The sequence below is a fragment of the Geotrypetes seraphini genome, chromosome 6 (genome assembly GCF_902459505.1).
Source record: "Geotrypetes seraphini chromosome 6, aGeoSer1.1, whole genome shotgun sequence".
In the NCBI taxonomy this organism is placed as follows: Eukaryota; Metazoa; Chordata; class Amphibia; order Gymnophiona; family Dermophiidae; genus Geotrypetes; species Geotrypetes seraphini.
The window spans coordinates 59,712,968-59,736,653 of record NC_047089.1 but is presented as its reverse complement, the minus strand read 5'-3'; the positions used below and the strand labels follow the sequence as shown (position 1 = coordinate 59,736,653).

The window sequence follows — 23,686 nt, the reverse complement described above, 5'->3', positions numbered from 1 at the left end:
TTCTCATTTAAATCCTGTCTTCCTATCGAAGTCCTAACCTTCCGGTCTTGCACATGCACGACCTGGTTTGGTTTCTATACTCATTACTTGATTAGCTTTCTATACTTGTGTTACATCCCAGCTCCTCCCTCAGTATCCCACGATCCCTTTATCCTTCAGGAATTCTTTAATAATTTTTAATCATTTTTCAAGCCTTTAAATTTTAACCACAAAAAAAAGTCTGTGATAGATGTGAGAATGCCTGTAGCTCTGAGGTGAGCTTGTGGAAGAAATGGATGAGAGAAAATTGCATACTGATTACACTGGGCAACACACTCATATAGGTGCCTCAAATGTTAGACCTGTTTCTGGGTATATTTGACTTACACCAGTTTTCTCCTATCAGCTCTAGATTTTGAGATACAGAGCATGTCCTATATATAACTCTTCACTCTGCTCGCCTATTAAAAAAATCTGGATATTTTAATGCAGTGTTTAAATTAAGATCTTTTAAGCATGAAGGAAACATTAAATATTTAAAAGAAAAGTGTACAACATGAAAATCTGCTAATTTCATACCAAAAGCACAAGTTTATGATACAAACTTTCCAGTCATTCGACATACAAGAAGCTCCATTTGTAAGACTTCCAAGAGTGGGGTCTGTCAGGACAATCCCACATAAGATTCCAACAATAATCTGCCATCATGCCATCTGTGCATCCCATCTTCCCTGGTATCTGGCTTCCATTGTTTTTATGTCTTGGTGAAATCTTCGCTTAAGTCACCAAGGTTCTCTGGAAAACTATCTAAGTGACTGGGCAGATAATGGACTTTAACATTCATGTTACAGCCAAGCCTATTGAAATGAAAGCGCATATCCTCTACTAATTGTACGTAGTTGTCTGCCTTGTTGCTAAGAAAGTTTTTCACAAGAACAAATGAAGACCAGGCACATGATTCGATTTCATTTACTGATGCTATGAAATGTGGGTCATTTATGTTCAAAATATGTTATTGAGCTCAACAGTAAAACAAGCAAATGTGGACCATCGAAAATTCCTGCTTTCAGTTTTTCCATGGTAAGTCCAAGTAACATATGCGCTATGTATTCAATGCATGAACCGTTTTTATTCAAAGCCTTTACAAATTGTTTCATCAGCCCTAGCTTTATATGTAGTGGTGGCAATATGATTCTATCTTATGCTACTAAAGGTTCATTGATTAAATTTTGTCCTCCAACCACCCTATATTCCCTCAGAGGCCAATCTTTTTTTTTTTTGCCTAATGTTCATGTTTGGCTTTACTATCCCAAAGGCATAAATTCAACCATATCCAAGAAACTAGAGCTAATGCAGTCTATCCAATGTAATTTTTCAAATCGGCACTCCAAATAACCCCAGGAACAGGTCAAAAAACCCAAGGCACCAAGAAAAAAAACTTTTTTTGTTGGCCTCCTGACAAAGCTTTAAATGAAACGGTTATCCCTGTTGGAATTTTGAAGATAAGTTCTGTTTTCTATATTTTTAAGCATGCTTTGCACTTTGTTGTGATATGTTATGCTGGGAGTTTTTTTTTGACCTATGATAGATATTGAGTAAATGATGTGTGATGATTATAAAACACCAGCCTCACTGAGATCACTTTTCTACCTTTATTTTTTTGTGGCTAAAATTTAAAGGCTTGAAAAATGAAAAAAAAAATTAAAAAAATTACTAAATAATAAGATTGAGTATTAAGAATATTTTGGTATGTTTTTTGATAGTGGTTTTTTCATCCTTTTTATTCATATATGGTCTTTGAGAGAAACATGGTAGCATGGAAGAGTAGATTATAGGCATCTACATATACAATAATGTGCTTGTTAAATCTCCTGCAACATGGACACAGTGATCACTTTGACTGGGACCCTGGGGGTTCATTGATCTAGCTAATTATGCTGGTATCGCTATTATCTTCATTCATTTGTTCCAAAATTCATTTATTTTTAAGCCATCTAGTGTTTTGGTTTGTATATAGTTGAATAGCATGAGCTTTCTGGATGTGCATTTCTAAAAGGAACTGTGCTCTTAAAAATGAGTCCTTCTTCTGTGGTGCCTTTTAGTAACACTAACTTCAGGGTCAGCATCTTGAGTTTCCTCCTGTGTCAGTATAATATTGGGTGAGGCAGCAACGGCTCTCGAGCTTCAGAATACATAGCTTTTAGATATTAGATAAGAACTAACCAGCCTCATAGCCTCACTTGATAACTGGAACAACACAATAGAGAAAACCCTCTACTTCGTTGCACCATTATGTCACAAAAGCCAAAAATCAACCAAGTCCTCACCATGGTTCACAGATGTCCTAAAAGCAGAAAAACAGTCTTGCAGAAGACTAGTCAGATGATGGCAAAAGAGCAATCTCAAGAACACAAATGAGCATAGAGAACAGCTATCAACAAATCAAATTCTATATTGCTGAGGCCAAAAAAACCCACTACACTCTTGAAATTGAGAGCAATAACTTTGACATTAAAAAGCTATTCTGTCTAATGCACACCACGACTTCATCCCCGGCCCTAGGTTAATCAGACATTGACTCCCAACCTAATGCACAGACTTTAGCGGACTTCTGCCAAAACAAGATTAGAAAAGTATAATCAGAAGTCAAAAAAGCTACCACCACTACCCCTATATCCCTTCAAAATTGAACCTAGCAAATCGAATCTAGAGCACCTTCCACTGCTACCCTTCTAAAAAAACTATCCATTTGAAGCAGTATACTCAACCGATGCCCCAACCATCTACTTGCAGAAACCCCTGATCACATCATAGACTAGCTGGCAAATCTCTTAAACAGTCTTCTTCATCAAGGCCAATTATCATCCCAAATGGGGCTAATTGCTCTCATGCCGATCCCTAAAGCCTAGAATGTAGACCTCTCAAATTACAGACCCATAGCTGGAATTCTGATTTTAACCAAACTTCTTGAAATGCACATTAGCAAACAGCTATCTGCCTACGCTGAAAAACATTCTTGCCTCCATCCCACTCAATTCGGATTCCGCTCAAATCATAGCACAGAGATCCTGTTATTGACTTTAGCCACCAAAATCAAGCAATACTTGAGCATTGGTCACTAGGTGATCCTCTTCCAATTTGACATATCTGCTGCCTTTGACTCAATAGACCATCAACTATTACTAGCCAAACTCAACTAAATAGGCATCATAGGAACCATCCTGAATTAGTTCAAGGACTTCCTTCAAAACAGACAATATCTTGTATACAAAGATGAAGTGTTTTCAAAATATTGACAAGTGTTCTGTGGCATACCGCAAGGATCACCGTTATCACCAAACCTCTACAACCTGTTCATGAGCTCGCTAGGCAGTATCAAATTCGACAACCAGGAATGCATATTTTCATATTTTCTACTTATCCCAATTAGCTGTGACTCTAACAGCACAACATTGATAAAATCAAATGGAATAGACAAAATACAGACCTGGACCGTATCCAAGAATCTTAAACGCGGACAAAACCAAAATTCTGTGGTTTCATAACGCTGTACACATGGTTCCTAACACTATAACTCTAACCTCAGGATTCACGCTGGATATCAACAAGACATCCAAGGTACTAGGAATTATTCTTGACTCCACCCTATCATATGAATCTCAAATATCCAATCCAAGGAAGAAAACCTTCTACAATATGAGAAGCCTAAGACTCATCAGGCCCTTTTTTCAAGAGTGCCACTTTTCTGTGCTAACGCAAATGCTTATCCTATCCCAACTGGATTAATGCAATTCCCTCTCTGCGGATCTAAACTCTACTCTCCTGAACAAACTACAGATGATTCAAAACACAGCGGTCAGACTAATATTCAAACTAAAAAAATTTGACTCTCACCCTACTATAAGAACTTACATTGGCTGCCTGTCAAAACTCGTATTGCCTTCAAATTATCATGCATAATGTTTCAGATCTTATACGCAAAAACTGCTGAACCACTCATAAACTTATTTGTCAACTCCAGTCTATGTCAATGAGAAAACTGAAATTGCTTTTGCTGCTACTCCCATCTCCCCAAGGGGTTAAATACAAATGTGTATTCGACTCGCTCTTCACATATCTTGGCACCAAGACCTGGAACAACCTCCCAACTGACATCAGGATGGAAACATTCTATAACAGATTCTGAAAAAAATTTAAAACTCTTCTTTGAAAGTGTACACACCGCAAACAACTAACTCAAAATATTTAATATCACTATATCTCACCCTCACCCTCTACCAGTATAATCAAAGAACCTCCATTCTCTCATCTCTATTACCCTATTCATAATTCTGTCCTCCTGATCAAGGATATTCATTCTGTAATTCGAAATATTGTAAGTTGCCTTGAACCTGAAGCACGACTCGGAAATACCAGATTAGATTAGATTATAAACACTGTGTTCATTAGTGTGTATGGAAGGTTTTTAAATACATTATAGATATTCAGCACCGGTGTGTGGGTTGTGGTCAGTGCTGAACATGCAGATGGAGCAGTAATACTAAGAGTGATAATCTAAAACAGCTTTTCTGCTGTCCTGTAGTTACCCAGATAGCGATCTCAATATTGCTGCTCTGTGGATAACTTCCAGATCTACCCATGTATTGTTCCAGCACTGTCCAGATAGTGCTAGAGCAATTTGTAAAGTTATTCAGCCACACTGTTGGGTGAAAGTTGCTATTATCCAGATATTTCCTGTGAAATATTGAGCTGTCAGCATTTTGCCCTTCTGGAAGTTGGTTAAGACTCTAGAGATCAATAGGCTTGATTATAGCAGGACTTATTGGGAAGAAGCATTACTACTCATATCCAACCCTTGAGAGAGGCCTGCAACAGGTCATGGAGGGGGCGGGAGGTGCAGAGCCGGCCGGGACAGGACAAGGAGGGATTGCTCCTTTCCCGGCTTACCACTGGACCACCAATACCTATACTTGAATATAAATCCTCAGTTTATACTTAAATCAACCTTCCCCCCCTCTTTGGGGAGGAAATAAGGTTATCTTGGTTTATATTTGGATCAGTTTATATTCAAGTATATAGAGTATTTTAAAAAGGGTTCCAGGCATGATTGGGAAACTGTAGAACAGTGAGCCTGTTGTCAGTGTCAGGCAAAATAGTAGAAATTAATAATATCAAAAACAAAATTACTGAACATACAGACATGGTTAATGGGATAGAGTCATCAAGGATTTATCAAAGGGAAGTTTTGCCTCACCAATATAGTATCTTTTGGTTTTCTAAGGTGTGAATAAGCATGTTTGTGATCTAATGCATTTAGATTTTCAGAAAGCTTTGAACAAAGTCTATTATGAGAATCTCCTGGAAAAAAAAAAGCATGGGATAGGAGGTATTGTCCTGGTGTAAATAAGGAACTGATTAAAAGAAAACAGTAGACTTAAATGACCAAGTCTCTCAATGGAGGGAGGTGGTAGAGGAGTAGCACAAGTACCTTTACTGGAACGGGTGCTTTTTAACAATTATTAATGCTCTGTGTAGTAAGCAAAGAAGGGGGTGGTTGAGGAATTTTGTGAGTGGAGAGGAGTAATAGCTTGATGCATATATTAGAAGCTATTTTTTTGGGGGGTGAGGGGGAAATTATTGTATATAGATTTAGATTTACATGTTCAGAGATGTTTGTCTTCTGAGAGATGTGACTTATTTAAGGCTAAAAAATTCAATTAACAGTATTGATGCAATAAAATAAATGTACACCTTCTGAGGAGATGTAAATTTGTGTATCAGTATTTGTGTTCTTTTGAGGCTGGATCTAGGAGCCTGTTTTATAATGCCACATGATATCTGTTGCATTTCTAAAATAGGCACCGTTTTAGGAGTCTCCTCTAGGCAGCCTTGTTATAAAAATGACCCCCACATATCTAATAATGTTCCTCTCACTACCCTTGCACCCTTCTTCCTAAAACCGAGGGCGTTGTCTCTGTACTGCTCACCAATAGCTTGAATCTCTCTTGTGTCCAACTAAGCCATAAACCTTTATTAGTTTCTATTGTATATGGTCTTTTGTGACCTCAAATGCTACATTAATAGATAATGTCAATTCATTTGTTTGGCTAATTCTGAAGGTGGATATCAGCTGGTCTACAGGTGCCTATATCCTTGTTCATAATATTGAGAAAGCAGCCTAGAGCAGTGGTTCCCAACCCTGTCCTGGAGGACCACCAGACCAATTGGGTTTTCAGGCTAGCCCTAATGAATATGCATGGAGCAAATCTGCATGCCTGTCACTTCCATTATATGCAAATCTCTCTCATGCATATTCATTAGAGCTAGCCTGAAAACCCGATTAGCCTGGTGGTCCTCCAGGACAGGGTTGGGAACCACTGGCCTAGAGGCTCTCGCCCCTAAATGGCAAGAAATATATCTTGGGGAATTTTGTTTTGGAGGGGGCAGTATAATAAAGTTCCCCTGAACATATCAGACTTTGTTTTACCTTGTGAGCCCAATAAAATGAACTGTAGTAATTTTTGGTTCACATTCACTGAAACTTCACCTGTGAACAAACACTTGAAATCAAGGTTTTCCTGTCTACCACAGAAATAATGGTATACTTCTGTGCAAGAAGAGGAAAGGGAAAATTTAGTTGTATATATCACTGTGTGTTGGCTGTTAGAATCACTTTTTAATGTGTACATGTGTAAAGAAATACTTATATTCCTGAATTTATTTCAAATGCTTCTTTTTTTTGTTTTGTTTTTGTTTTGTTCAGGAATTTATCTTATCTGAAGATTATAACAAGATGACATCAGTGAAGAGTTACTTAGGTAAGAAAGTGAAGGGGTAATATGAAGAAAATAATACCTTTTTTTATTGGACTAACGATGTATTTTATGATTAGCTTTCAAAGGTAACCCCCTTCTTCCATTACTTCTGATCTGAGGAAGAAGGGGTTATCTTCGAAAGCTAAACATAAACTACATTAAGTTAGTCCATTAAAAAGCTGGTATTTTTTCCTTTATGTATTTGTTTTATTTCTACACTAATATTTAAGCCCATTACATTAACGGGTGCTAGAATAGATGTGTCTGTGTCTGTCTTTCTGTCTCTCTGTCTCCTTAACCGCTGTCTGTCTGTCTTTCTTTCTTTCTCGCTCCTTGGCCACTGGATGTCTGTCTATCTCTCTGGCCCCCTGTCTGTTTGTCATTCTTTCTGTCTGTGTCCCTCCCTGGCCCCCTGCCTATCTCTCTATGGCCCCTCGAGCAAACCGAGATTTCTGCCTGCCCCCCAGCACCCCCCCAAAGCAGCCCCTTTTCCCTCTCCTCTTCCACTTCCCTGTGCAGCAGTAGCAGCCGGACGCCTCACAGCACCTCAAAGGACACCCTCCTGCCATTGCTCTCGCCGCCGCACGTGCTGCAAGCCGCAAATGAACATGGCATGGAAGCACAAATCACGGTGGCAGGGATCACACCATTTCAACTGCGCATGCGTGGTTAAGGGTTTTATTATAGAGGATATTACCTTCTAGGTAAGAAACAAATGTAATCTCCTAGCTTGTACACTGGTTGCCTGATCCAACTGAGAACTGGAAAACCTATTTAACTAAGAAGCCATTTTTACTAAGCCTATCTCACTCAAAATGGCATACTGTTGGACATGCTCAGTTATCCTGCGGTAAGAGCCAAATGTGCATGTGCTAACAAAAGGGACATGTCTGGGAGCAGAGAGGGGGTGTTGCTGCACTACTGTATATTTTTTTAACATAAATTGAGATTTTGGGGCCAAAAAAAGGCCCAAAAATGGGGGTCTTTGTTTATGTTGGGGTCAGTGCCCACCCGCCGCCCTCCCGGACCTGTTGCAGGCCTCCAGAGGGTCTGCCTGTAAGACCTGCTGGTTCAGTGGTGAGTCAGGATAGGAGGGATTCCCTCCTGCCTCCTTGATTAGGATAAATAGTATCTTTAAGATCCCTGATGGTCCAGCGGTGAACCGGGGCAGGAGCGATCTTCCTGCGCTCCTGCCCCATGCCGAGCCGCTATCTGAATGGCTGCCCTATTACAGTTGAACATCTTCTCTTTCCTGCTGCTTTATATTGAGTGGAAATGATCATTGTAATATCCGTGCCTCAGATAGCTATTATCAACATTTCTCAAGACTCGGTGGCTAAAATGCACTGCAGGATGGTGATGACTTGAGCACACAGTGGAGCTGACTAATAAGCCACAATATTCATCAGCGTGATAGTTTACATCCGATTTGTCCTGCAGAAAAATCAGCAGTAAAATCATTGTATTGAAGAGTAATGCAATGGTCAAGCAAGATGCAAGCAGAAAGGTAGAATCTCAGATTGCACCCTATGTTCAAAATGTAGTACTTCTTTTTTTTTTGTTTGTTTGTTTTTGGTGTATTTCACCCAAGTGATTTTAGCATCTACTGGGGAGGACCCAGCTTTCTGTCTGTCAGTCCATCGTTATAGTTTGTTCTGCCTTCCATAAAGGGATCTCCCACAATGAAGTCATAAATAGGACCTGATAAATATACAGACAAAATCACTCGGAGGAGCTATACAGCTTCCGCTATCTGAATGACCTGCACATTGCCATATGTCTTCACACTTAGTTCCGTATCGATTAAAGAATTGACCTGTTGAATCCACAGAAGAGCGAAAATCCAAAACCAAAACCAAACAGTGCTGTGGTGACTGACGTTTATGGATGCAAATTTTATTTGTATCAAGATGGTTATCCACAACTTTGGAACATTATGAAACATTATGAAACATTATGAAACATGGTAGATTCAGGGGCAATGTTAGGAAATTCTACTTTACGGAGAGGGTGGTGGATGCCTGGAATGCGCTCCCGAGAGAGGTGGTGGAGAGTAAAACTGTGACTGAGTTCAAAGAAGCGTGGGATGAACACAGAAGATTTAGAATCAGAAAATAATATTAAAGATTGAACTAGGCCAGTTACTGGGCAGACTTGCACGGTCTGTGTCTATGTATGGCCGTTTGGAGGAGGATGGGCTGGGGAGGGCTTCAATGGATGGGAGGGTGTAGATGGGCTGGAGTAAGTCTTAACAGAGATTTCGGCAGTTGGAACCCAAGCACAGTACCGGGTAAAGCTTTGGATTCTTGCCCAGAAATAGCTAAGAAGAAAAAAAAAAAAAAAAAAAAAATTTAAATTGAATCAGGTTGGGCAGACTGGATGGACCATTCGGGTCTTTATCTGCCGTCATCTACTATCCACAACTTGAGACGATGAAGGGGACCCAACACGGTCCATGTTTGGACCTAAGTGTCTTCCTCAGGGACCCGATGAAGTCTTTTCAAAGGTGTGTGGATATAACTACCTACGCCCAAGCGTGGATGAATAATTTCCTCTAGCGTTGCCACAGTTCACCAACACACATGTATGAGTTGCAGATAGAGGGAAGGGGAAATGTGCCATTTTGTTACTGTGTACACTTGACAGCTTGCTTACTTTCCTCATAGTGATGAATCTTTACATCTGCTTAAAGCTGAAACAAGATTCTAGCACAAGCAAATAGTAATCTGAGGTAAAGTACAAAACTTCACCTCGGATGACTCTGGTTGATAAAGATCTCTGGTAACCCAAGTGGACCCTGAGCAACACCTCCCTCCCCCCCGCCCCCTTCATCAATACCAAGGCTAAACCAACTGATGACTCAGTTGGTTCCCAGATATCTCATTCCATGCCCAGGTCAATCTCTGATGGCCTATGTGAGTGCCAGGTACTTCGTTACCCACCCCCCAGCCCTCTCCCCACCCACCTTTGCTCAGGAAGCAGGGACAATGTCACTTGCTCCAGCCTCTGGTCCTGTCATTTGTTCCCAAGTTGTATGTGGGAATGCTTCCCATGTTGGCAGTTTGTCTTTTAATGCTGCACTCAAGTACTGCTAAGGGTCAGGTGCCACCATTTTTCAGGATGGCAGCTTATGGGGGGAATACCATTGAATGCTTGTCTGGGACCAAGTGAGTATTACTGGTCCAAGTTGCCTCCCAGCTTTGGATATTCTCTGATCAAGGATGGGATGTTAATTTCTTGTATTCTCCTCCCAGTTCAGTCCAGCTATCATGTAAGAGGCCCTGGCCAGGGGCTACAAGCTATGACTCACTTGGGACCCCAGCTAACATTAACATAATAACATAAGAATAGTCTTACTGGATCAAACCAATGGTTCAGGCTACTAGTACCTGGCAAAAATCAAAAAGAGTAGCAACATTCCATGCTACCGATCCAAGGCAAGCAGTGGCTTCCTCTGTCTTTCTCAATAACAGACTATGGACTTTTACTTCAGAAAATTGTCCAAACCAGCTACACTATCTGCTCTTACCACAACCTCTGGCAATGCAATCCAGAGCTTAGCTATTCTCTGAGTGAAAATAAAATTTCCTCCTTTTGGTATTAAAAGTATCTCCCTATAACTTCATTGAGTGTCCCCTAGTCTTTGTAATTTTTGATAAAGTGAAAAATCAATCCACTTGTACCCGTTCTACTCCACTCAGGATTTTGTTGACTTCAATCATATCTCCCCTCAGCCATCTCTTTTCCAACCTGAAGAGCCCGAACCTTTTTAGTCTTTCCTCATATGAGAGGAGTTTCATCCCCTTAACTGATCTGACGACAAATGCAATCACATACCCAATACAGCCAGCACTCAAAATCCTGGGAGTAACAATAGACAGGAGATGCACAATGCAGACTCATACTAACAAAACCATCCAAAAAGCCTTCTACACCATGCGCAACCTGCGAAAAATAAGAAAATTCTTTGACAAAATTCAATACAGGATCTTAGTCCAATCACTTGTACTAGGACTTGTAGACTACTGCAACAGCCTTTATCTACCCTGCCCCGCTTACATGACCAAACAATTACAGACAGTACAGAACACAGCACTCAGACTTATCTACTCGCTAGGAAAATACGATCACATCACTAATGCCTATCTCGACTCACACTGGCTACCGATACAAGCAAGAACTCAATTCAAACTATACTGTTTATTATTCAAAGCACTAAACGGAACAGCACCTCTCTACCTAAACAGCCGCCTAACCTGAAACCTCTCAACTAGAGTAAGGAGAACCCAGACTCCATTCACCTACCCCTCACTCAAAGGCACAAAACGCAAAAAGCTATATGACAACCTACTTGCTACACAGGCCGCGAAAATTGACCCCACCATATCCAAGCTGCTGACCACAACTACGGACTACAAAGCGTTTCGAAAAGATATAAAAACCATACTATTCAAAAAACACATCCCAATATTATAATCTACCATCATCTTCTCTCCCTTCATAACCTACTGCAACTCACAACCAACTGCAACTTCGTCCCCATAGGCAACATCTAATCTAGCTGCATCGGGTGTAAAGCCAATTCATATCTAGAAACACAGTCTCCCCAAATACCGAAAAAATCAGATATAGCAACCTAGGAACAGACGATTTTTGGTAACATAAGATTATGCGTTGTAATATTATGTAAATTAACATAAGGTTATGCGTTGTAATATAACATAAGGTTATGCTTTGTAATATCATGTAATGTAAGTTATGCAATGTACTGGAATAATAAGGTAAAATAACATAAAATAACTCTACGTAAAGTCTTGTAAAGTTATGTAAGATAAATTATGTAAGATAAATTATGTAAACTTAATGCAAGTTATGCAAGCACGGTAAGGATAATGTAAAGTAACGCAAAGTAACTCCACGTAAAGTTATGTAAAGTTATGTACGTAAAGTTATGTAAAGTTATGTACGAAAAGTTAAGTAAAGTTAGGTTTGCAAAGTTTGTAAAGTTATACAAATAATTGTATTGTCATCGCCTGGAAATGTCCAGCCATCTTCTAATGTAATCCGCTTAGAACCGCAAGGCACAAGCGGAATAGAAATCACTAATGTAATGTAATGTAATGTAATGTAATGTAATCATCTTGGTTGCTCTTCTTTGAACCATTTCTAGTACCTCTATATCTTTCTTGAGATAAGGAGACCAGAATTGAATGCAATACTCCAGATGAGGTCACACCATGGAGTGATACAGGATACCATCCCTTTTTTTTAATAATTCCTAGCATCTTGTTTGCTTTTTTGGCCGCCACTGCACATTGAGTTGCAGGTTTCATTGTATTGTCTACAATGACATCCATATCCTTCCTTTCAAGACTGAGAATCCTGCCTTCATGGAAACCTGTCCTGGGAATGAAACTTATCTCCTGTATGGTAGTTGATAGGATGTGATAGTTAAGTCACTTTTGGTTGGCTTTTACATGAGTCGTATCAAAAAATTAAAGTTAAAGAAAATATAGTTAATAGAACAAATTAACAAGAAAAAAGGAGAGGGAGGACAGTGTTAGTAATTATTAGCCTTTAAGTGTCGTCGGAAAAGATCTTTGTTTATTAAGAGGACAACTGATCCTCCTCTCCAAATCGGGCCATATCTATCCTCCATACAGGTGTGTTATGCTAGCTTTGAGGATCTAATTGGTCTTTTTACTCTCTGATGCTATATAAAGCTTTTTATTATTATTTTTCTCTGTTCACATTGAAACAGAAATGTAGTTGCTCATTATTTTACTGGTTGGTGAATTTGGCCTGGAAGATCCCTTGGAACACCTTCTCTGTCTGAAAGAGGTTCTTTGCAGCAGCTTTTCTCTGTCTTTATAAAATGCTAGTGTTTTTATGGGATTTTGTCTTTCCATCTTGTAGGATGAATTTAAAAGAAGGTTTTAATAATGAAATCATTAGTTAATGTTTTATTGTGTTTGTCTTGTTTAAACATGTTTAGTATTTTTACTATGTATGCATGTAATTTTGTAAACCATATAGTTTTTATTCGGTATATAAATTTTTAAATAAATAAACAAAGTGACAAATCATGTCTGCTTTGCAGGCGCTGATAGTTATACTTGCCTGTGCCCAATTATGCAGGTGTGCATGTAGATTAGCATATTTTTAAATCTGCATGCGTACTTACGAACTCTACCCAAGCTCCCCCCTGTACATGCTTACCACCTACTTAGCCGGTATCATATCATATTGTGTATATTTTTACTAGTGGGTATTATGTAAGAGGCCACTTATTTGAGTTTGTGGCCACATGTGCACAAAAATGACTTGGTTGAAACTGAGGATGGCGTTAAATGTATATCAGTGGTCTCAAACTTGCGGCCCAGAGATCACGTGTGGCCCGCCAGGTACTATTTTGAGGCCCTCAGTATCTTTATCATAATCACAAAAGTAAAATAAAACAGTTTCTTGATCATATGTCTCTTTAGCTATAAATTACAATATTATTATTAAGACTTAGCCAAAAGGAAAGATTTATAAACTATAAAGAGTTTTACCGCATGCAAAATTGTCATTTCTTTAATAAGACATTAACTATTTTTTCTGAGGCCCTCCAAGTACCAACAAATCCAAAATGTGGCCCTTCAAAGGGTTTGAGTTTGATACCACTGGTGTATATGGTTTTATGTAAAGTAGCTACATATAATAACTGTAAATCACTTTGATTGTACCACAGAAAGGTGGTATATCAAATTCATGACCCCCTTTATAAAATTACCTCAAGTGTCCCAAGGCTTACATGGGAGAGAATAGGGAAGGAAAAGATGCAAGTGTAATATTGTTGATTGACCTGTATGTGATACACAACTTTGGTTCTTGTTTCTTTGTTTCCAGCTCACCAGAGTAGGGTAACGATGATTCATTTTGTTCTGGAGATGGAGTGGGTGCTGAGCACAGGACAGGACAAGCACTTTACATGGCATTGCTCAGAAAGCACCCGGCGGTTAGGAGGGTACCGAACAGCAGCCTGTGCTTCCTGTCTACAGTATCCTTTGCAGAGCCCAGAAATATTCTGCTTCCTACTGTCAGGGCTGGCTAAGCCTATGGACCAGGTGAGACACTGGCCCCGGGTGCCAGTGATAAAGGGTGCCAAAATCATTGTCCTGGTTTTCCCTCTCCCCTGCAAAAATGGGAGGAGGAGGGAAGATGCAGGACTTGGATGTGGGATTCTAGTACCCTTTTATCACCAGACGGTAGATGGGGGGGGGCACTGATGAAAATGTTGGGTCAGGGTGCTATAGTCCCCTTGAGCTGGCCTTTCCTACTGTTTCCTGTGACTGTCATCTGTGACCCTTAGATAGACTTAGTTTTGTATGGGGTTTTTTTTTTTTTGCCTTTGAGAATCAAAATTGCTTAAACAGTGTGATGTGTAATTAGTTATTTGATTGTAGAATTCTAGTGACCATATTGGACCTGGAGAAAAATAGATTCTTAATGGGCTGTGATGCTTTTTATTGGGGCAACCTAAGAATTAGCCAAACATGGTCCAAAATTGGTCTTGAAAGCTTTCCATGGTCTGGGACTTGAAATTCATAGCTCTAAAGTAACTTTAAAATAGAAAATGAACAGAAATAGAGGCACAGAAATGTTGTGCTTAAAAAAAATTTTAAAGCATCTAATTAAAAAACTTATCAAAATGAACCAATCCATTCTGAGTATAACTTGAGTGACCCCCAGTGGTGTAACAAAGATCTGGTGTTAGTATCGAGGAGTGGATCATCTTGAGTGAAAATGCAAATAAAAGCAAGAATATGTGGCCAGTACATGTTTGGTAGTTTTCTTAAGCACCTGCCTTGGACCAGAGGGGGTCCCATGGCATCTGCCAGGAGTTAACTGTAAAATGGCACACTGAAGTGACTGTGCATCGAGACCTGCTTTAGCTCAGTAGTTCTCTTGATCCTTTGAGAGGAATGGCATCCAGAACTGAACGTGATGATTTGAGATGACTTTCTCACCTCTGACTCTACGGGGGCCTCATCAATCCTTTTCTTTTGCTGCGAGGCCTCTCCTAGAATACTGTGCTCAGTTCTCTAAAAGAATATAGAGAGGCAGCTGAAATGGTGTGGGGTCTGCTGTAAAGCAGAAAAACCTAAATACATATTCCCTAGTTGAGAGTAAAGTGACTAAAGATATGAAAGGCGTAGTGATCATTATTCAGTGGGATGGACTTAGTAAATATGAAACTCCATGAGAGTAGACTCAGGAAGTGCATCAACTGTTTTTCCACAGAAGGGGTATGGGATGTCTGGAATGCTGCCCTAGGAATGGAGAAATATTTGAAGGGTAGTGGAGACCCCAGATTGAATAGTAGAATAGCCATACTAAGTCAGACCAATGGTCCATCGAGACCAGCAGTATCCTGTTTCCACAGTGGCCAATCCAGGTCACAACTACCTGGCAAAAACCTCAGATAGTAACAACATTCCATGCTACTGATCCCAGGGCAAGCATTGACTTCCCCCATGTCTGTCTCAATAGCAAACTATGGACTTTTCCTCCAGGAACCTGTCTAAACCCTTTTTTAAAACCAGCTACGTTAACTACTGTTACCACATCCTCTGGAAATGCATTTCAGAGCTTAATTATTCTCTGAGTGAAAAAATATTTTTTCCTGTTGGTTTTAGAAGTGTTTCCCTGTAACTTTGAATGCCTTTGTAATTTTTGATGAAGTAAAAAATCGATTTACTTGTACCTGTTCTACACCACTCGGGATTTTGTAGACTTCATTCAAATCTCCCCTCAGTCTCTCTCTTCCAAGCTGAAGAGCCCTAACCTTGTTAGCCTTTCCTGATATGAGAGGAGTTCCACCCCCTTTATCATCCTAGTTGCTCTTCTTTGAACCTTTTCTAATTCTGCTAGTACTCGGCAGTATTGCACTGTTTCCAAAGGAAATCAGTACCATGCTGAGATATTTAAATGTGAAACAAGTGAATTAAAAAGCAGGCTTAAGCTAAATGACTTGTACTAGTGTGGTAACCACGATATTGGTATTTTCAGCATTACTGCTCGTATGTATAATAATGCTGAACAGATGTTTTCATTTCCTTTACCAATATTTAAACCAGTGCTTCTCTATGCAGCCCTTGAGGCTCACCTAGTCCCATCAGGTTTTCAGCGTATCCACAGTGAATATGCACGAGAGAGATTTTCATGCGCCCGCACCTGGAGTACTGTGTTCAGTATTGGTCACCGCACCTTAAGAAGGATATGGCAATACTTGAGAGGGTCCAGAGGAGAGCGACACGAATGATTAAGGGCATGGAAAACTTTCATACACTGAAAGATTGGAGAGGCTGGGGCTTTTCTCCCTGGAAAAGCGGAGACTCAGAGGAGACATAATAGAGACCTACAAGATCATGAAGGGCTTAGAGAGAGTAGAGAGGGACAGATTCTTCAAACTTTCAAAACATATAAGAACAAGAGGGCACTCGGAAAAATCGGAAGGGGACAGATTCAAAACAAATGCTAGGAAGTTTTTCTTTACCCAGCGTGTGGTGGACACCTGGAATGCACTTCCAGAGGACTTAATAGGACAGAGTACGGTACTGGAGTTCAAGAAAGGATTGGACAATTTCCTGCTGGAAAAAGGGATAGAGGGGTATAGATAGGGAGCTACTGCGCAGGTGCTGGACCTGTTGGGCCGCCGCGTGAGCGGACTGCTGGGCACGATGGACCTCGGGTCTGACCCAGTGGAGGCATTGCTTATGTTCTTATGCTTCTATAGTATGTAAATATATCTCATGCATATTCATCATGGATATCCTGAAAACCTGATGGGACTAGGTGTGCCTCAAGGACTGCATTGAGAAGCAGTGGCTTAAATGAATATGGCTGAATATTGATCCTTCAGTTTCTGTTTGCTTTGAGTCTTTAAGATATATTGTCTGCATCTTCCCCACCTTTTTCAACATTCCTCAATATGATTGTATCAGATTTGATGTCGAGACAAGGCACGTCTTTGTTGGTGATTATTCCGGGCAAGTAACCATCCTAAAACTGGAGCAAGAAAATTGCAGCCTTGTCACAACATTTAAAGGCCATACAGGTACGTTTTCATATTTATGATTCAAGAGGTGGCACGTTGTCAGTCTGTTTTTGCACTGAGCATCTTAGGAAAGTTAGATTTGAAATGATTTCATTCTCCCAGCAGTGGAAGCTTTGTTGAGGTAGAAAAGTGACGTTTGAAGATGTGAAGGCCTATTTTACATAGAATGTAGACATTGAAATTGAGATATTCTCTTAGACTTCTGCGGCTGGCGTCATGATTGTAGCAGGTTTCCGGATCTCGCCGCGTCTGTGTAGAAAGAACTGACGTTTCAGCCATCATGCTGTAGCTTTCTACACAGACACGGCGAGACCCGGAAACCTGCACCTGGGATGTGCTTGGCTAGTATTTTTGAAAAGGCTATGCCAATGCAGTGCCTTCTGTAAAATATCTATAGGAGTGCATGTGTATTTGGCAGCAGATACGTACAGTGACAGTGGCCATTTATATAAATATGCACATGGATAAAATGAATGGCACAAACTTGGCAGCTTCCGTGTGGAGGGGGCACTGCTTCCACATGTAGCTGCCCTATTTTACAGATCTACACAAGTAAGTACTAGCAATTAAATAGTGAGGATAAAATTTTAATTTGGTTTCATTTTGGAGGTGGAAAGGGTGGTGCAATGGGGATTAAAGAGAATGAGTCCTTTAATCATTCTTGTAAAGCCCTGGCCAAGTGATCATGTTTGTTTAAAAAAATAAAATCTATGCATGCCTATGAGCCGCTGGGTATGGGAAAAATTTTTTCTCATACCCAAGTGTCCCCTTTGTAATATGGGGCATACACACAGGGGCCCTTTTACTAAAGCCTCAGCAAAGTGGCCTTAACGTGCCCGTATCGTGAGTCTCTTCTGTGCACCAAGGCTACGTTTGCCATATCAGGAAATGGATTTTCCTATTGCTGGAATTAATGACCTTGTGCTAATTGTGCAATTAGTGTGTAGCCATTAAATATATTGCCATGTGAGCCCTTACCGACACCCATTGTGTAGGGCTTCCACACTAATCAATCAGTGCGTAGGAATACCCTAAGTGCTAACTGGTTAGCACTGTCACACCCATTCTCCACCCCCAAACATGCCCCCTTCCCAGAAAATAAAAAATTATTTTTTTAATGTGTGGTCTGACCTGCAGATTGACAAATTTTACCGCAGGATGCATCAGCTTAGTAAAAGGACCCCATAGATATTTTCTCCCACCCAAGGCACACCCAAATCATGCTCCTTTGATATCTGTGTAGTGTGGATACCCATGTGTAAATAGTGGCTTTCTGAAATCGCCATTTACTACGTGTGCCATCTACCTGTGTAAATGCCACTTTTACATATAGAGATGCTTCCAAATTTAACTCCATTCAGACTTCTGGATTCCACCACTACCTTTAACACTGGTCTATGTCCCCAGTGGCATAGTGAGAGAGGTTAATGTCCGGGGTGGTAGTGCCCTGCATTGCCGTACACCTTCCCCACTCTTTCTGCCACATGAGCACCCCCTGCATACCTCTTGAAATGTTCGCTGGCATCAGCAGCATCTTCCACCCGCTGCTCGTGCCGGCCACTGCTCCCTTCTGACGTCACATCGTGGTCCCACAGGAAGTGATATCGGAAGGGAGTCGAGGCTGGTGCGAGCAGCAAGTGGAAGTTGCTGCTTGCACCAGCGAACGTTTAAGGAAGTACATAGGGTGCAGAGAGGAGGAGAGGTGCTGGTGCTTCACCCCCCCTCCCCCCCGCCCTGTGAAGACAGCGCCCGGGGCAGTCCACACACACCCTTTACTATGCTACTGTCTGTCCCACACTAACTGTTTTGCAGTGTTTTCTCATCAGTCAGCATCACACTGTCTTGTGGAATTCTTGCCCTGTTAAGAACTGAATACAAAACACTTTTTTAAAAAATTCAAGATGGCTGACAGCCAAAGAAAAGGGATGATTAATTTTAAGATTTGTACCAGGCCAAATGAAAAAAGTTCCACAAGGGAGAAATGCTGATGGCTTGATCAGGGTTTTCTATTAAACTCTTCAAAGTGAATCCTAGACAGAGTAACATTCAAAATGCAACTTGATACCCTGCATGTCTTAGGAATGAAATGAAACCCAGTTTGAAAATTATACACAATCACTGCATAGGTCCTAGAGCGCCCATGTTAGCACCCTATATGAAGATCCTTCTCTAGCACAAACATACAATAACACTGTACAGCCCATTATGTTCAGTATTTAAATCCTTGGTGTAAGTATCTTTGCTCCGTGTTCCCTTATCCTAATGACAATGCTTAGTTTAGTTGCATTTTCCTTGTTGCCACTGAGTTTTGATCCCTTACTCTAAGTTATTGTAAGATTTTACTGTAGATGGCACTACCCAGTTCCAGGAGGGAGACGTTTTGGCCAGTTCTGTTTTAAACTTACATTCCAGCAGTTAGGGTTAATAATAGTCCCTAATTCTACCCATCAAAATCAGTTCTGTTTGTCCTTTAGTGCATCATAAGGTAGTCAGAAATCCAGCACTGGCACACATTCGCCTTGGAAACAGATAACTTGGCCGCTGTGTCTATGCCTAGGTGACAGTAAACTGTTGCAGTCATTTTGTGTGACTGCAAAACCAAAGGGCATGTTGTTTGAGATGTCATCTTAATCAATAGCTACATAATTAAAATCGTTATCTGTGGTTAACTGGCAGATCCAACTAGTAAATTTTCCTGCGCCCTGCATAGAACTTGGGTGCTCTGAAGCGTGAGGGTGAAACCAGCAGAGAGGGTCATGCCTTAATTGTAAGCTGAAACTGAGCAAGACATCAAATAAAATGCTTCTTTTTAAGTTACACAGGCACTGGAACAGCTAATAGAAACTCTAGAGGCTTAAGGGTGCAAGTTAGTTGAAAGAGAGCTCTCAGGCTCACAAATGTTATTGAATATCAGAATGATTACTCACAAATGTTATTGAATATCAGAATGATTACTCCGATCCAATTACTTGTAAGTGGTTTCTCATATATGTACTTGAATTTCGAGATTGTTACTCTGGGAGACCCAGCTAGAACGTGGATGCTTTAAAAAAAAAGTCCATGGATTTGTTATCCCCTAAACAGCAGTAATGTGCTGGAGCATTCCAGGGCACCTGCACAAGTATATGTAACCAGTTAAAAATAATGGAATAACAGGCTGGGGCTGGATCACTGGTCCTGCTGTGGTCTAGATGCAGGGCCCAAAGTTAAGGCAGACAGCTGTTACCTCCTGCTGCTGATTTTGGTCCACAAACAGCTGTTTTTCTGGCCGCCAGGAGGAGAGGGAAAGAAGAGCCATGGATGCATGTGTAGAAATACATGCATGTGCAAAGAGGAGTAGGCTGGAGTGGAGGCCTGAAAGGTGCAGGAGTGTGTGGAGGAGAGGGGTGCCTGGAGAGGTAAGGGGGCCTCAAACTGGCTGCAGAGGGCAGCGGTTTTAATTTTAGATCTCAGTTAGGGGAAAACTAGGGTATGGGGGGGGGGGAAGTTGCTTAGCTATGGTTGCACCTGGCCTGGAGGGATCCCGACGGATGCATGCGGAGGCCAGCCCAGCAATGAGAGGAGGGGCATTTTAAGACCACAGGAGGTTGCAGAAGTCCTGCTTGACCCTGGCCAGGGGCAACTTGGGAGCAGCTGCGAAGAACATAGACAAGGGAGAGGCTGAGAGAGCCCAGGCCTGAGAGACCCGGATGTACTGGAAAATTACACCTTCTGATTGGAGGAAAGCCCCAGAAACAAAGGGGGGGGTGGAACAGCTGCAACAGCTTTCATACCCTCAGCAGCTCCAAAGGGAGGCAGTCATAGCACCAGTTTGGGCAGTGGCTGATTTTCTTAGTCTCCTGAGTGGTAATACCACTCAGGGGCAGTTTTATAGCTGGGGACAGAATGAGAAGAAGGTACAGTAGTTGCTGTACGAGTATACCTGTGTGTGAATGCATGTGCATGCAAGGGTGTGTGAATGAGTTCTGAATAAGAAATGTTTTGGCAGTTGGGATCCTGGGCTGGGTTGGTGGTGGAACCTGTTTGTGTGAGTGAGCTTTAGGAAGATTCTTTCATTGAAATGTAAATGTAAAGCTGTGTAGTTTTGTCTAGTAAAGTAACAGTTTGATTGGTAAGCTATTAGAGAGAATTGGAGGCATTTTTGAGATATTTTGAGATGTTAGAAACAAACTGTAAGCCAAAGAAGATTTCTGTATGAGCTTTATAATTAAAAATGTGCTGAGAGAGTGAGGTTTAGAATAAAAATTGTGATGGTCTCTGTGGAAAAATTTTTAAGGGAGACAACTCCAAGTGAAGCTGTGAGACTTTAATGTCCTTGTGAAAGCTCAGACCTTATGCTGGATCCTGAGATTGACACTAGAGAATGACACGGTGACAAAATTAATCACCGTTCCCGTCCCCGTGGATAACCGCGGGAAATAATCCCATGTCATTTTCTAGTGTCTATTTCAACCTCAGTCCTTCTACACCAGCATTCTTCAAAGCAAAGCTTGCGGGTCAGTGGTTGTGCCCAATTATATTCTGATTCTTCCCTCTCTCCTTAAAGAATGACATGAAGATGGTTTCCAGCGGTTATCCGCGGGGACGGGATGAATTTTGTCACTGTGTCATTCTCTAATTGACACCTAATTCAAGGGGAACATTGAAAAATATTCTCCTTCTGAAGTTGGGGTAGTTTGTTGGGTTTTTGTTGTTTGTTTTTTTTTAAGAAAAACTATATTTGCTTTTCTGAAAGAAATGGTAGAATGCTGCAGCACTGTTTGACCCAGTAAAGGGATTAACTTCAGCAGTAATGTAAAGGTTCTAAGTGAAGCAAATACATCTTGATCTACCATGTTTCCCCGAAAATAAGACAGTGTCTTATATTCATTTGGGGCCCAAAAATGCACTAGGTCTTATTTTCGGGGTATGCACATAATAATTTATTTTCTTATATACCACCCTACCAATAGTTCTGGTCAGTTTACAACAAGAAACCCCCTCCCCCTGAACAACATCACTGATATATTGTTAAAAGTTCCTTTCTCTCCTCCACATGTGCAGCATCTTTCCTCCCATCCCCCTATGCAGCAGAACCTTTGCCCAGCTTCTATCCATCCTTCCCTCCCTCCCATCCCTTGTGCAGCAGAACTCTTGAGCACCCGCCCCCACCGCGCAGCCGAACCCCTGCTGACCCTCCATCCTTACCTCCCCGCCGACCGCGAGCGAGCCCTACCTTCAACCGAAGCAGTGTCGGGCCAGCAGCACTCTAAACAGATAGATAAGGGAGATGCTGAACATGGGGAACAATACATACACAGAGATAAAAGATGAATGGTGAGCATGGAGAAAGAAGAAATGTCAAATGGTCAGGAGATCCTGGCAAGTGAGTTAAGAGAAAAGAAAAGAAAACAGAGACCAGCACCCGAGACCAACATAATTTGAAGAATAAAATGACGATGCAACAAAAGGTAGAAAAAAAATAATAATTTTATTTTCTATTTTGTGGTTAGAATATATCAGATTTGAAATATGTATCCTGCTAGAGCTGGTATTAGACATAACTGGGACTGCAAAGCCCAGGCCATGCTTCTTTATCTTCCCAGCTGGCTTAGGGCTTTCTCTCTGACCAGGGGGCAGTTGCCCTAGTTGCTCTCCCATAACACTATTCCTGCCATGTGTGACTGAAGTATTCTGTTAGCTTGATTTTTCTATATAGCATTTTGTAGTAGCTTGGTTTGTTCAGTTTTCACAATAGTAGAGGGGATATCTTTGAAAAGGAGGGGAGACGGGGGGTTTGTTGATCCTTGCTCTGCATTATTTGTGTTTATAAAATGACAATTATACAGAATATTGTCTCTTTTTATACTTTAATAAAATAAGTTCAGTATAAAATCATAACTATTCGAGGCTTGTGCAGATGGGATCTAACATTTTGCAAGGTGGGGACGGGAACTGAGCTTGCGGAGACGGGGCAGGGGCAGGGACCGAGCTCGCGGGGACGGGTATGAGCTCACTGGCATGGGGTGGGAACGGTGATAAATTTTTTCCTAGTGTCATTCTGTACTGCTGGCTCCCTTCCCAGTGTCCCATGCTAAATCCACTGTGTTGTCTCTTGCTTCAGGTGGTGTGACTGCCTTGTGTTGGGATCCAATCCAAAGAGTGTTGTTCTCAGGCAGTTCAGATCACTCTATTATTATGTGGGACATAGGAGGAAGAAAAGGGACAGCCCTTGAACTACAAGGACACAAGTAAGTTGAGAAGAAACCCCCTTCCTCTTCTTTCCTAACAACCTTGAAAGGTAGAACATGAAATGTGAAAGGGTGGCCACAGGCTCTGTGGCCAGAAAAAAAAGTATATGAAATGCTTGAGCCTGTATTTCTCAGCCCTGCTCAATTTCTAACCAGTTCAGATTAAGTGTGCCCTTCCATGCCAGTAAGAGAGGCATTTCCAGGGTGTAATCTAAAATCACATGGACTTGCAAGAAATTTGGTAAATTTAAAACCAACCAGCATGTGTGCCTGGTCTACCTATAGCTCACAAATAGGTAACATGCTTTAAAGGAAACCAAATACCTGTAAAATATTTTGTGTTGTCTATACTGCTGAAAAATCTTCCATTTCTGCTTTTAGTTCAACTGGAATCTGTTTCAGTTAGTGATTGCTGTAAACCTTCATTCACAATATCATTTTGCCCTGACCCACCTCATCTCTCTCTCACTGCCATTATTTTTTCCTCTTCCACCCATCAACAGCAAAACCACAGCCCTCTCCAAGAGAGATGCTATACTGCAGTAGAACAGCCTTACTGG

The 23,686-nt window shown here is 41.1% G+C and overlaps 1 protein-coding gene across 1 annotated transcript in view; it reads left to right on the top strand.

Annotated features, from left to right (window-relative positions):
• WDFY2 (WD repeat and FYVE domain containing 2) overlaps positions 1-23,686 on the top strand; it is a 185,353-nt gene that overhangs the window by 106,042 nt on the left and 55,625 nt on the right. The window contains exons 4-7 of the mRNA XM_033950251.1: positions 6,743-6,797; positions 13,686-13,836; positions 16,784-16,896; positions 23,000-23,126. Of these exons, the coding sequence (XP_033806142.1) occupies positions 6,743-6,797; positions 13,686-13,836; positions 16,784-16,896; positions 23,000-23,126 (446 nt within the window). The remainder of the gene's footprint in view (positions 1-6,742; positions 6,798-13,685; positions 13,837-16,783; positions 16,897-22,999; positions 23,127-23,686) is intronic.